This window comes from Diabrotica virgifera, chromosome 7 (genome assembly GCF_917563875.1).
Source record: "Diabrotica virgifera virgifera chromosome 7, PGI_DIABVI_V3a".
NCBI lineage: Eukaryota > Metazoa > Arthropoda > Insecta > Coleoptera > Chrysomelidae > Diabrotica > Diabrotica virgifera.
In genome coordinates, this window is record NC_065449.1 from 174,996,002 (window position 1) to 175,011,312 (window position 15,311).

General features: G+C 32.1%; 1 protein-coding gene across 2 annotated transcripts in view; it reads left to right on the forward strand.

Annotated features, from left to right (window-relative positions):
* The window catches only part of LOC126887983 (microfibril-associated glycoprotein 4-like), a 66,892-nt gene extending 53,465 nt beyond the window's left edge, over window positions 1–13,427 (forward strand). Inside the window, exons 5-6 of one of the 2 annotated variants that reach the window (XM_050655955.1) lie at window positions 10,436–10,666; window positions 13,152–13,427. In XM_050655955.1, coding sequence (XP_050511912.1) covers window positions 10,436–10,666; window positions 13,152–13,321 — 401 coding nt within the window. In that variant the 3' untranslated portion in view covers window positions 13,322–13,427. The remainder of the gene's footprint in view (window positions 1–10,435; window positions 10,667–13,151) is intronic. The other variant, XM_050655956.1, reaches the window with a different exon arrangement.
* The last annotated feature ends 1,884 nt before the right edge of the window (window positions 13,428–15,311 follow it).

Here is a 15,311-nt window from a genome sequence, read left to right on the forward strand (position 1 = left end):
ATGTTTTGAAGTTTCGATTTCCACCCCAGAAATAATTTTCAAAATGAAATGAAAAATAAGTCTGAAAAATTCTGGGAGTTTCCGTAACCTGATCTTTTCAGATTATGTATACTTTTCAAACAAATGAAATTTGGGTCTCGATATTATGGTCTCTAGCAATCTGTGGTTGAAAAACATTTTGAAACAATGTTTTTGCCCTAGTAGTATCAACTTCTGACTGTTTTTTGGGTTATTTTGTGTTTATTTGTTAGTGTAATCTGTGTTGTCGATGTTGTTGTTAAAAAAATAAAATTTAAATTACATTAACCTTCCGATGACCAACTTTTTTTTGTTACACGGATGACCAATTGTGGTAAAAAATGCCCCCAGTAAAAAATGACAATTGACAAAAAAAAACAAGTTGTTTTAAGAAATAAAATATTGCATTCGTAATTATAATGTTAGTAATGTATTAATAAATGATAAATAAACATTAGTAATACATATTTTGACCGTATTGGAGTGTAATTTTCAGGAGCAACTCTGAATTGAATGAAAATTTGGATTTAGGTTATACTTACCCTCCACTTCAAAGTTGAATGTGTCGTTGATTGCTTTGACTTGGGGGGTGACAATCACCCCTTCCCGGGGTTGAAAAACATACATTCAAGATAAGCCAGGAAATGGATAAACTGAGTGATTCTAAGCAACTTTCGTTCTGTAAAGTTTTTTATGTAAGTCGATACTTTTCGAGATATTTGCGATTGAAAATGTTTATTTTTCGACAAAAAAAAACTACGTTTTCAGACAGTTTCTCGCAAATAACTCAAAAAGTAAATATTTTATCAAAAAAAATATTCTAAGCAAAAGTGTAGCCTATAAAAAATTTAAAAAATGGTGTATCAGTAAAGTCTATAAACCGAGTAAAAGCAAAGGTTTAGCTCATGAAAAGTACGTCTTATTCGTCTAATTCCAAATCGAATATTTCAACGTGAAATCACCGAAAAATTAAGCAATTTTTGGGAAAATCTTATTGAAATTTTTTAAATTTTTTGATAAAAGCTTTATTTTTAATTAGCTTTATACTTACTTTGTTTTTCGGTAGATGGCCCTAGTTCATCCGTGACATTTCTTTCTTTGCAATTCGGAAAGGCCCAAAGTGTGGTACGTGGAAGAATCTGAGAGAAGAGGATATGGGACTACTGATGAGGGGAAACAACCCCCGAAAGCGGTATAGACTCTTTCTGCACTCTCAGATTTGACCATAGTATTATGCAGCTGCTGCATTTTCGTGTTGCAAAGAAATTGAGAATGTTTATACAATTTTAATTCATTTACTCTTTTGTTTGAGTATTAAGGAATCTTTCTTGTTGGAGCATTTACCACGCTGAGCAGATGACTTGTGAATTATTTAAAATTCTCTCATCTTAATTTCCTCGGCATCCTGTATGATTTATAAATTTTGAAAATCTCAGGAGGTGTAACCAAAGAAAGTATTCCACCTCTTGTCAATCTGGTGGTATCGAGACGATATTTATTGTCGTTTTCTGTGCCACTTCGGTTAATAACTTACTTTCTTTATTTTTAAGTTTTGCAAAAGTTTCTAGCACAAAATAAACGACTTATACTGAAAAAAAAGTTGGACCCTTTTTCTTGGCAACAAAAATCGTGAAAATCTCCCACTATTTAGCACCCTAAATAAAATTAATCGTTGCTGCCGCTTTACCATTTGCTTTAAATGTATGTGTATTTTTTATATGATCTGTAAGTTTAACAGGTTTGAAGTGTTTATTTTTAAAAAAATTTAGTTTTTTAGTAAAAATGGTTTTTTCTTAAATTTTAGGAAAATTTCCTTTTTTAAAAATAACTTAAAAAGTAATAGTTATACAAAAAATCTTAAACAATAAAAGTGTAGATTTTGCTGTTGTAAATATGGTAGTTTATTTTGTTTTTATATAAGACAAAAATTGGTTAAGATATGGTTGTTCAAATTTTGCACACACTCGTGATTAGTGATTCGTTTAAGCCCATTCAACTATAGGTATCCCTTTAAAAAATAAGCACTTTAAACCAGTGAAACTGACAGATCATATAAAAGATAGATAAGTTAAATAAATTTTTTGTAAAGCGGTGAAGATTAATTTCATTTGGGGAGCTAAACACGGGGAGATCTTCATGATTTTTTTACCAAAAAAAAGTTGGCCAAATTTCTTTTGAGCGTAACTCTCTTATTTTTAATGCCAGAAACTTTTGTAAACAATAAAAATAAAGCTTTTTTTAAACACGTTAAAAAGTTGAAATGAGTTTTTCCCGAAAACTGCTTAATTTTTCGGTGATTTTACGTTTAAATATTCGATTTGGAATTAGACGAATAAGAACGTATTTTTCATGAGCTACAACTTTGCTTTAACTCGGTTTATAGACTTTACTGGTACACCATTTTTTCATTTTTTTTTATATGCTGCAGTATTTCTCAGAATTTTTTTTTGATAAAGTTTTTACTTTTTGAGTTACTTCCGAGAAACCGTCTGAAAACGTAGTTTCTTTGTCTAAAAATAAACATTTTCAATCGCAACTAACTCGAAAAGTATTAACTTACATAAAAAAATCTATAGAAAGAAAGTTGCTTATAATCACTCAATTTATCCATTTACGTGTTTATTTTAAACACGCGTTTTTTCACCCCCAGAGAAGAAGTGACTGTCACCACTCAAGTAAAAGCAACCAACGGCACAAATTCAAATTTGAAGTTGAGGGTAAGTAGAACCTAAATCCAAATTTTTATGCAATTCGGAGTTGCCCCTGAAAAGTACACGGTAATATCCCCGTATTTCCCGTTCGTTTACTGGGCTATAAAGAAATTTTAAAATATACATTAATTTACGTCTTCACATATTTAACACACATTTTTTTTTAATATTGGAATGTTTCTTACAAATAATTCCACATAATAGATGGTATTTACTTAATATAAAATTACAATATTAAAGGCCAAGGGAGTTCGTCTTTGACCCCAAATTCACAAAATATTTTATTTTCGTAAAATATAGGGATTTTTTTTTATTACAAAAAATGAGGTTTATGTATAATGATATTAAAGTCAAATAAAACAATAATGAGTTTAAAATCGAAAATATTTCTAAATTTATTAAATAAAAACTTACATCGGGGTCAAAATTTACCCCCTTGGTCATTTGAAGATTAAATTCATTATCAAATTTTTAAATTTATCAATAATCTTAAAATTAACTTATTTCGTTAAATTAAAATTTAATTTTTGTTCATGTTGTCTTATGTGTTGCATAAGTATTGTCTATGAGATATTCAATGGTTTGTTCTTTAACTTCCTTTTATTCGGCTATTGTTGGTGTGTTCTTGTTTTCGACTTTTTCTTTTCGTATTAGCAACCAAAGCCTACTGCATTTTGCTGCTCGGTTTGCTACAGATTTTGCTTCGTTGAGTAGGAAGAGGGCGACTTCTTTCAACTTTTCTCTTTTTCGTGTCTGTGTCTTTCATGATTATTGATGCATCTTTTTATTGACCTCTTGTTCCAGGCATGTTTGCATATCTGGGATTTCTCGAAGTTTCTGTGCTTTATGTATGTTTCATGCTCGCTTACTCTCACGTTTAGTAGTCTTGCAGTTTCTCCCACGTAGAAATTCTTTTATTCACATGGTGTTTTCTAAATGCAGTTTTTAGATCTTTCTTTTGTGTTGTTGGTTTTGGTTTTGGATGGAATGGATTTCAAAGTGTTGGTGGTTTTGAATAGTGTTGTGATCTTTTACTTGTTTCCATACCGCTGTACTTGTTTTTCCATACTGCTGTACTTGTTTTTCCATACAATGGCAACTACAGATAGTAGTATTTTTTAGCACATTTATTAGCAGCCTTTTTTCTTCCTGGAATACCTTTTCATTTATACCATTGCTTCGTGATCTATCAAATAGGGATTTGATCATTCCTTTCTTAATATTTTAATTGATGGATTTGACGGTTACTTGATGGAAGTTAATTTTATCTAGCAATAAAACACTGAAAACTCTTGTTTTCGATACTTCCACAAAATTTATTATACATAATACTATGTGACTACAGCTGTTTTGGCAGAGTGCCTTTCTCAAGTGATCTTTTTATTAAAAAAATGATTATGATCTAGAAGGTGAAGTGCGTATGTAGAATCTGTTTTTCTACTGCTGAAAGCCCTTTTGTGTTCTGCTATCCGTTTGTCAAATGTTCTGCCAGTTTGACCGATGTCAGTTCTCGGACAGTCACCACAAGTCAGTTTGTAAGCACCACTCTGTAGTTGCTTTCTCTTTCGGCTCTTATTGTTCTAAGGGCCGGTTGTTCGAACGCTAATCAAAAATGATCATTATCAAATATTTAATTACTGTCACTAACTGTCAATGTCAACTTTGATTGGGTTGCTGAAAACATAATTATTGATTACAATTGGGCCATGTTAAACAAAAAGCAACCAACCCTCAATTTGTAAATTAAGAGAAAATTCACTTTTTATGTTTTTCTAAATACTTAATTTTCCGTCGTATTTTTTTAAATGATAACTTCACTAATAAATAGTTTAATTTTAGAGCAATTTTATCATAGTAGTATCAAAATTATCCTAATAAATTTTTACAAAAAAAATAGCCATATTGAGGGTTGGTTTCTTTTTGCTGTTGGAAATATATCTAATAAAATGCAATCTGCAAAATCCAACCAACCCACAAAATCCATGAATAAAACCGAATAATTTCAGTCAACTCAGTAATACCATACAGTAGAATTTCTACTATTAAACATAACAGGTAAAAGGGGGAGAAGTGTACTTTTGAAGTGTGTAAAATTAATAATTCTTAGCTGAGCGCTTTCGGCTTATAAAACCATCTTCGGAGCTATGGTCAAAAAGGTCAAAATACCACTATGAAGAGAGATGGGTTCCATTTATGATATGAAATACTTCTGTTTTTTATGTAGTTTTTTATTGGTTGGAAAAAACCTTGTCTGTCTGTTTAAAAAATTGTTCAATATGCTGTTGGTTATTTTTGTATCCAGAAAAGTTAAACATCAAGAACGAGCACAAAGGACTTTCACACGAAAATTACATTATATATAAAACGAATATTTGATCATGGTAAGGTCAAAAAAACCTTACCATTTGAATACTGCGGTGTTAGATAGCAGAATGCAGAATAGCAGAATTAAACATAATATCAATACAAATAAAAAATATGCGATAATCAGTCAAAACAACAAACCATAATATTTAAAAAGTAAGATAAACATAGCCTTAATCCTAAAACTTACCATTTTCTGCAATTTCGCGAGCCTCTTTAATTATTTTAACAGTTCTTGATTTAAACATATTTTTCGCATTAAAGATTCAAAGATTTCTTCATAATATAATAGATATAACAAAACAAATATTTTAATATTTAAGCACTAACTAATATTGGTCAGTACCTCAACGTAAAAACAAAAAGATGCAACATTCCAGGAACCGTAATCGGCATAACAATATCAACCCACTTGGCTGGTACTTTTCGACAGTGCAATGTAATAATATGTTCAGTCACACAAACAATCCAAGTGGGTTGGTTGTCCTATGCGAAATCTTAAATGAACTATTAAACAGAAATAATTTGGAGTAGTATGTTTCATGGTTTAATATTTATAATGGCTTGGTTGCTTTTTACACAATGTAGAATACACATTGTTAAATCGATATGTGACATTATTTTGTTTTCCTCAAAAATGTGGGTTGGTTGCTTTTTGCATAACAAGGCCCAATTATGAAATTAGTTAATCAATTATGTTAATAATTAGTATGTTAATTAATTAACTAACCTCATAATTATAATCAATTATATATGTCTTTTGCGACCCAATCAAAATTGATATTGACAGTTGGTGACAGTAATTAAATATTTGATAGTGATCATTGTTGATTAGCGTTCGAACAACCGGCCCTTAATGTATTTGCTTAAGTTGTTGTTAGTTCTGAAAGCTAGTATTGCTGGTTTGCTGTTGCTAGTTTCCTCTCTTTTTCATGTATCTGGCTAGTTTTGCTGATATCTTGCCTGTGTATGTGATAGAGCAGAAGGTACTGGGTTTTTTCTATGGTAGTGGATAGATTAACTTTAGGACTTTCTTATGGAGTTTGTGGTTTAAAATTTTATTAATTGTTTGTTCGTTGTAGCCATTATTTACTGCTATTTGCTTAATGATGTTTAGTTCTATCTCGACAATCTCGAAGTTATTTTTTGACATATGAATTTCTGTTAGTCTATGTATCATGCTATCAGATATTTGTATGAACCAGCTTCAAGCAAAAATTTCAAAACATTCCGTATTCAAACAGTTCTTATATTGGTGGAGATACGAGTTAAACTAGTATGCTTTACAGGAACTAACAGACAACTTGGCCAATTTTTATCATACATTAATTCACTTCATAGTAATATTTAGTTTACAACAGAAACAGAACAGAATATGTCTATACATCTTCTAGTAGTGATGTTGATTATAGTTTCTTTCGAGTACTCGTTACAAATCGTTACTTTTGTATAAAGTAATCTTTTAAAGTATTCGTTACTTTGATTACTTTTGTTACTTTTGTATTTGAATACCGGTAATCATATCGATAATCGCATTTCTCAGTATTTAGAATAAGTATAAGATCCGATATAACGACCTTCACCGATCTATTTAATGGATAGAAATTAAATGATATGTAATTGTTCTGTCATTGCTGCTCCACAATATCAGTAATCTCGAGTAATCCGTTTGCATCAATTAAGTGCCAAAAACAAACCCTCGAAACTCTAGATGACGTACCTTAGCAGTAACCCTGGGCACCCAGATGCTTCGGAGGTCGGTTCTGATTGCAAATTCGAGTTCAGTGACCCGAAATACCCCGAAATAAGAAAATCTGGCCCTTAATATACTGATTTTAATATGTTTATGCATTTTTCGATCGGTTTTGTACACTTCAAAATGTAACAATGCATTTCCACCTATTTTTGTATTGTAGACTTTTTTCCAGACGTCATCCTAATCCTAAATCCAATGCAAAAAGTTGCAAGTCTCTATGTACCTACTGTTTAGTGTTCAGTGTAAAATGCCCTGGTCTAATTAGTCCAGAAAGCCACTGCGCATCCGCTAGGAAAAATATTCTAATTCGGATTTTTTGCACAATCTTACTCAAAAAGGACTCCTTTTAACAAATTTGCATGTTGCCAGGACCAAAAGGTGGTCAAAAATTTTTTAAACGTTTTTTTTTGTTTTTTTCCTAAAATTATTTTTTTTGGATGGAAAAAAGTTTTTTTAGGTTTTTTGCATCATTCCAAACAGAAAAGGTCTTTAGTGACTTTTCTCTAAAAATGATAGTTTTTGACATATAAGCGATTAAAAATTGAAAAATTGCGAAATCGGCCATTTTTAACCCTCAAAAACTATCTGAAAAACTGAAAATTTGAATGTTGCTGAGGTAGGTAGATATTCTTTAAACATCGATTGATGAAATCCCAAAGAGCTTTTTGCAATACAATATTCAAAACTCCTTTGTTTTTTAATTGCTAATCAAGCGTGCGAGACACTATTTTCCACCGAAAGTATGGAGCAAATGAAAGGAATAAATTCGTTATTTCGTAAACCGGCGACTTTAAGGAAAAAACCCGAAACAGGTCGATTTTTATTTTTAAGTTATGATATTGTGGCATATATGGTATACTAGTGACGTCATTCGTCTGGGCGTGATGACGTAATCGATGATTTTTTTAAATGAGAATAGGGGTCGTGTGCTAGCTCATTTGAAAGGTTCTTTAATTCTCTATTCAGTAATATAAACATATACATAATTATTTATACAGGGTGTCCAAAAATTTTTTATTAAATTAAATTATTTGACAAAAAAAGAAGTAGAAGGACACCCTGCATAAATAATTATGTAAATGTTTACATTACTGAATAGAGAATTAAAGAACCTTTCAAATGAGCTACCACACGACCCCTATTCTTATTTAAAAAAAATCATCGATTACGTCATCACGCCCAGACGGATGACGTCACTAGCATACCATATATGCCACAATATCATAACTTAAAAATAAAAATCGACCTGTTTCGGATTTTTCCTTAAAATCACCGGTTTACGAAATAACGAATTTATTCCTTTCATTTGCACCATACTGTCGGTGGAAAATAGTGTCGCGCACGCTTGATTAGCAATTAAAAAACAAAAGAGTTTTGAATATTGTATTGCAAAAAACTCCTTGGGATTTCATCAATCGATATTTGAAGAATATCTACCTACCTTGGCAACATTCAAATTTTCAGTTTTTCACATAGTTTTTGAGGGTTAAAAATGGCCGATTTCGCAATTTTTAAATTTTTAATCGCTTATATGTCAAAAACTATCATTTTTAGAAAAAAGTCACTAAAGACCTTTTTTATTTGGAATGATCCAAAAAACCTAAAAAAACTTTTTTCTATGCAAAAAAAAATAATTTTAGGAAAAAAACAAAAAAAAACGTTTAAAAACTTTTTGACCACCTTTTGGTCCTGGCAACATGCACATTTGTTAAAGGGAGTCCTTTTTGAGTAAGATTGTGCAAAAAATCCGAATTAGAATATTTTTCCTAGCGGATGCGCAGTGGCTTTCTGGACTAAATAAAAACAATGCCATACCTACATGTAAAATTAAAGTTGATGATCATAGTCTAGAAATATTATTATTTCTACATACATATTTTCCGGTCAATCTAATCTATTCTTACTAGGCCTGATATGAATAGTGTGTATTTATTATTAAAATCTAATGTGTTGCATCTTTATTTTCAAAAAGAACTAACATCTGTGAAATTCTGTGAATTATCTACCTCGACAAATCGTATAGACGTGTTTCTGGGTGCATGCTTTGTTAAATGACATACCTCCCTCTGTTTCAGCTACTTCTCAGCGCACTGTAAAACTCTTCATAGCCTTCGTCCTTCGTAGATAAAATTTTAGTTAACTGTACTGATACCGAACACTCGTGGAATACCGGTCCGACTCCGATATCAACCGATATCAACCGAGTAGATACAATACTCAAAATCAAAATAGGTACTGGCTCTGATACGATTGGTACGAAGTAACGAAGTAATCAGAGCAATCAAAGTAATCAAAGTAACGATTTACCTCTCTATATAGTAATCGTTACTTTCGGTATTCGTAAGTAACGAGTACTTTGTAACGAACAGTTACTTTTTCAACTATTTTCTAGATGTAACAATTACCAGACTGCACAACAAACATGAGCTCTCCGTATTTTATAAACTTACCCATACTGACACAACTATACACAATTCATTATCCCATCCTACAAAACATAAATTAGCAAACCGCCATAGCATGATACATAAAATGACAAAAATTCCATGTCAAAAAATAACTTTGAGATAGAACTGAACATCATTAAGCAAATAGCAGTAAACAATGGCTACAACTAACAAACAATTAACAAAATTTTTAACCAAAAACTCCATAAGAAAGCCTTTAAAGTTAGTCTATCCACTACCAAAGGAAGAACCCAGTACCTTCTGCTCTATCACATAATATACAGGAAAGATATCAACAAAAATAGCCAGATACATAAAAAAAGAGAGGAATAACACCAGATTTTGGAACTAACAACAACTTAAGCAAATACATTAAGAACAATAAGAGCCGAAAAAGAAAGCAACTACAGAGTAGTATTTACAAACTGACTTGTGGTGACTGTCCAAAAACTTACATCAGTCTAACTGGCAGAACCTTTGGCAAACGGATAGCAGAACACAAAATGGGTTTCAACAATAGAAAAACAGATTCTACATAAGCACTTCACCTTCTAGATCATAATCATTCTTTTAATGAACAGTTTCAAGTTCTTCATATTCAAAATAAAGGCCGTAAGTTATCTTTATTAGAATCTATGGACAGTAATAAATCGAAAAATACAGATATAATTCGGAATGACCAACTTGTGACAAACAGTTCTGCACTCCGTTTTTAAGGTTTATTTTGTGGTCGGAGTAGAAATTTAAATTGCTGTTGGTGTAGGTTAATTTTCTGTAGACTTTGGTTGAATGTCCGTGCCTTCTTTTGTGATCAAACATACATAAAACAAAGTGTATTGCTGTTTTCCTGTACCATGGTGAAGTTGATGGCTTTTTCTTTATTGTTGATGTTCATCAGAAATTTGTTCAATGCCTCTGGTACGTGGTGCCAAATGAAGAACAAATCATATACTTATCTCAATCATAACGTGGGTAGTTTGTATTGTTTGTGTACTGTGTTCGGTTTGAAATCCTCCATGAATCGTTGGAACGTTAAAATATCGTTAAATAAAAATGTGATTCTCATTACACCAATAAATGTGGATAAATACCATATTTTTTGTAAACAAAATACATAAATATATTTTTCATATTTTTAGCATTTGAATCCAATGAACTGCTGATAGAACTGACAGAACAAGATAAGACAAAGACTTACGCCCAATATGCACTCTTTTCAATAGGACCAGAAAAAGATAGCTACGTTTTAAATAAACTATCAGGATATTCAGGAAATGCAGGGGATGCATTGACGCATCATTTAATGGCAAAATTTTCCACTCTAGATGTGGATAATGATAAACATGCCGATAACTGCGCAAAAATGTATGGTAAGTATCTCCAAATAATCCATAAAAAATTACTAAATTCTAATTACCGCTAAAAAAATTTCGAAAAAAATTTGTTCAGGAAATAGTATATTGTACAACACGTGAGAAAAAAGAGATATTTCTCACGAACGCAGATGTTTGTTGGCCGAAATCAAGCGATGGAGAAATATGTCATTCTATCACGTGTTGTACACTGTACTTTTTCTATGGATTCGCTTTTGTCAAGAGTTCAAACTTCAAATTTAAGTGCTTTTTGGTATATTATATGCCTAAATTGAAATAAAATACATGTACACATATGTAGGTATTTAATATTAAAAATATTTATATACTTTGGTTATTACAAATTATAATTTACAGTTATATTTGAACAGTTTTGAATGGTAATTCCTGGTGAGTTTTGCTTCAACACATTTTGTTTAACAACAATAATTTTGTTTGTATTGTGATTGTCGGCGATGGAAACGGCGATCATATGTATAGAAAATTGGCGGAAAACCAGTGAGAAAAATTTTTTCTCATTACAATGGCCGACATTTCTCACTCTGTGAGAAATTGTTTGTTTTGAATGTATGTAAGTAGTGAGAGAAGTTGCACATTGTATAGCATCCATAGAAAAAATTGTATATTGTACAACAAGTGAGAAAATAGACATATTTCTGACGAGTGAAGAAGTTTGTTGGCACGAGCCTAGGCACGAGACGAGTGCCGTAAATGAAGCGAGGGAGAAATATGTCATTTTCTCATGTATTGTGCACTGTACTTTTTCTTTGGATGCGGTGTTGTCATGAGTTCAAACTTCAAGATTAAATAATTTAGGTGCTTTTAGGTATATTATCTGCATAAATTGAAATAAAATACATATGCATGCAGGTATTTAATATTCCTAAAGTTTTGCAGTGATAAGCGCGCTAGTAACCGGAAAAAAAAAACGCTAAGGGTGGAATTGAGTTGCGAGGTAAAAAAAATGAAACTAGTGGAGATGGGAGATTTAGCGATAAAGACCTAAAAACTTACATTCTATTTATTGTTTCGCACCTTTAGACGTATCAGAGGAGTATGTCAACTAAAACTGTCACTGTCAGAGTGGCAGTTGCCAAACTCATCCGATACGTCTAAACGTGGGAAACAATAAGTAGAATGTAAATTTATAAGTTTTTATCACTAAATCTCCCACCTCCACTAGTTTCATTTATTTTTATCTCACAAGTTAATGTGTTTTCCATCTTTTGCGCTATTTTGCCGGATATTAGCGCGCGCTCATCACTGTATACGTTACTTATTTAAAATTATAATTAACAGTTATTTTTGAACAGTTTCGATAGGTAATTCCTGGTAAGGTTTGCTTCAAGACAATTTGTTTGACAACATTAATTGTGTTTGTACTGCCCATGTTATCATGGAAACGGCGACCATATTATAGGTTTGTTCCAACTCAATACAAAACCGTTCTTGAATCGTTACGCACATGCGCAATAACGAATAATTATGCGCAGCAACACATTTTTCGTTACTGCGCATACATGTAACCGTTTAAGAATGGTTTTGTAACGAGTTGGAACAAACCTATGGAAAACCGTAGGAGAACCCGTGAGAAAAAATATTTCTCACTGCAATGGCCGACTTTTCTCACTTTGTGAGAAATTGTTTGTTTTGAATGTATATAAGTAGTGGGAGAAGTTGCACATTGTATAGCATCCATAGAAAAATATAATTCCTTGCCTTATGTATTAGATCGGTTGCGCTTTATGATCATCAAGACAGATTATTTTCTTTGTTGAGCTGTATGTATGAAGTTATTGTTTGTACTCTTTTTTGCAGCCTTTTCTATAAGTAATAAAACCAAAAACCGAAGAAAAATTGGACGCGTTTTTGGTACTTCTTGCCAAAGTTTTTTTTACATAAATTAAGTAGGGAATATTGAAGAGTTGTAGAAGCATAGCAGAAATTGATCTTGCGTCTATGTCGCCAATTACTGTTGAGGAGTATTCGTTTTGATAACTATAGTACGTTCAGAACGAATAGTGGCAGATAAAGCTGCTACAAATCCGCGACATCTGACCATGCTCAATGTATGTATAAAACAATGGTAAAACTGTAGATAAGCAGCTATAGAGAGGGCGTAAAAATCCATTTATTATATTCCCACAAAGCCTGCGAAATATGGTAACAATATCTTTTGGGCATGCGACTTACAAATTGCTTAGCTGTTAAAATGAAAATTATATACTGGAAAGCAACCAGATGGCAAACGTTAAGGAAATAGGGAAAACATGGTTTTTGATCTGGTGAATCTACAGGATCTAGCTGAAATGTAACCACGAATATTTCTTTACTACACTGCAATTAGCCCTTACAGTGCATTTATGGCACATTATGACTTTAGTTGGCACAGTGAAAAAAAAACAAACAGCATCTATAACTTAGTTTCCGCATACAGCTTTAATTTCAGGCTTTTTTTAGTTAAAATCATTTATTTTTTCAGAGGGAGCATGGTGGTATGTAAGCTGTCATTTAAGTAACCTTAATGGAAAATTTATGAACTTGGTTCTGCCTGCTGCTTATAAAGGCCACGGAATTAACTGGACTGGTTATAAAATACCTGAATATAACTTCGCTGGATCCAGAATTATGGTACGACCAATTGGAGAATAATAATAGAGCTCACGCAATTTGTATGAATATCGGATCTTTATTAATATTAATACAAATATACACTTGTTTATACATATAAGTATCAAATAAAATTATTATGCTTAAATTGTATTGAATTTTTTTTATTTAAAAAAACACAAAGTCGCATCCACCCGAAGGTTATTAGCGACATTTCTGTAAATGTGTAACAATTTTAAATCAAAAATTGGTAAAAATGAATTACAATTTTTTGGAGCAATAATTAAATTCCACGCACTAACACTTTATTTTTTAAATGAACTTTTAGATTGCTAGCGACACTCCGACACTCTCTTTCTGATGGTTCATTAGTGATAGCGTTACGTGCACTAGTATCTGCTTGTTCATATTTCCTTCTATGCCTATGTGGGATGGTATCCACAGGAAGTGGATTCTTCTGAAACTTTCTTGAGCTTCCATTAGTTCGGCCTTTGTTCTTTTTTCATTGGGGTGTTCATGGTATATATTTTGCACAGCTTTGACTGTACTAAGTGAGTCGGAAAGGACTGGACAACAAGGGAGGTTTTTAATTTATACATGTTTGATGGCTTTAAACAAACCAAAGAGCTCTGCAGTATAGATGTTGGAATTCAGAGAAAGATGTAGGAGAATAGCAAGGCGATGAAAAAATCCATCAATATTCTTTTGAAGTAGAAACTTGAATCTTAGTGTTGGCTTAATTGAGATGTGTCACTTTCCCAGTCCGATACCTCACTGCCAAGATAACTATTGATTTTTTTCTTTATGGTCGTTAATTTTCGTTTTATGGATCTTTCCTTTAAATGGGGGTAAACTTGACTGAGCATATGGGCTAAAGCTGATAGGTCTGTGGTATATTCTTGAATTGTGGTTATAGGATCTGTTGATCCCGTGATATTCGTTAGGAGCATGTTAAGTTGATCAAAGTTTAGAGGGAAAAGTAGAGTGTGATTTTCTATGAAGTATTTAGCAGGGTCAAGTAAGAGAGAAAATGAGTATTCAGAAGTGCTTGCTGAACTACTTTTAGCTTTTCTAGATTTTGCTTGGACTTTAGGTGATGGAAAAATGTTACATTCTTTTGAAGATGGATTTGCTTCAGGTGAAATAATTTCATCAAAGTTACGTTTTGGTTGATTCATTATGTGACTGTCCTTATTTGATGCATCTACTTTGTTCGGTATCTCCGGGACATTAGAAATAGACATTTGTTCACACTAAGAAGGGTTTGTATCATTCGGTGCTTGCAAAGATATATTTGTTGCGCTGGATACCGATGTTTCATTGTTTTGGTTAGGGTTTAGTTGAGCTAGTGGTTCGGAGAAATAGTTCGGCTAGTGGTAGAAATGAATATTTTATACAGTGCTAGTCAAAAGTCCGTACCCCCCCTCGTATCTTTTGAACGGTTATACCTATAATAGTGAAATTTGGAGATAGGAAATAAACGGACATAAGCTTCTTAACTAGTCATGACAGATGACGTAATAGTGACAGATGACTTTACAGCGCCACTGTGAGAGATAATTTTAAATGGGACCTTATGGCAAGTGACACCTCGTTTTGTTTAAGTTTAAGCTAATTTTGACGAATTAATGAAATAAATATAAAATTGTAGTTTCATTTAATTAATTCAAAATTCAAAATTCCGCCTATGATTACTTGTCAAAAAGGTTGACGTTGACGTAAAAACTACTAGAGAATCGAAAAACGTCAACTTTTTTGACAAAAAAACCATAGGCGTACATTTGAATTTTTATTAATTAAATGCGAAGCTACAATATTATATTTATTTAATTTATTCACCAAAATCAAAATCAACTAAAACACAAAAAAATTAGTACGGCTGAGTAGGTATTTTGAATACCTTTCAAACGAGGTATCACTTGCCATAAGGTCCCATTTAAAATTATCGGTCACAGTGGCTCTGTAACGTCATCTGTCACTATTACGTCACCTGTCAAAACTAGTTAAGAAGCTTACGTCAGTTAATTTCCTC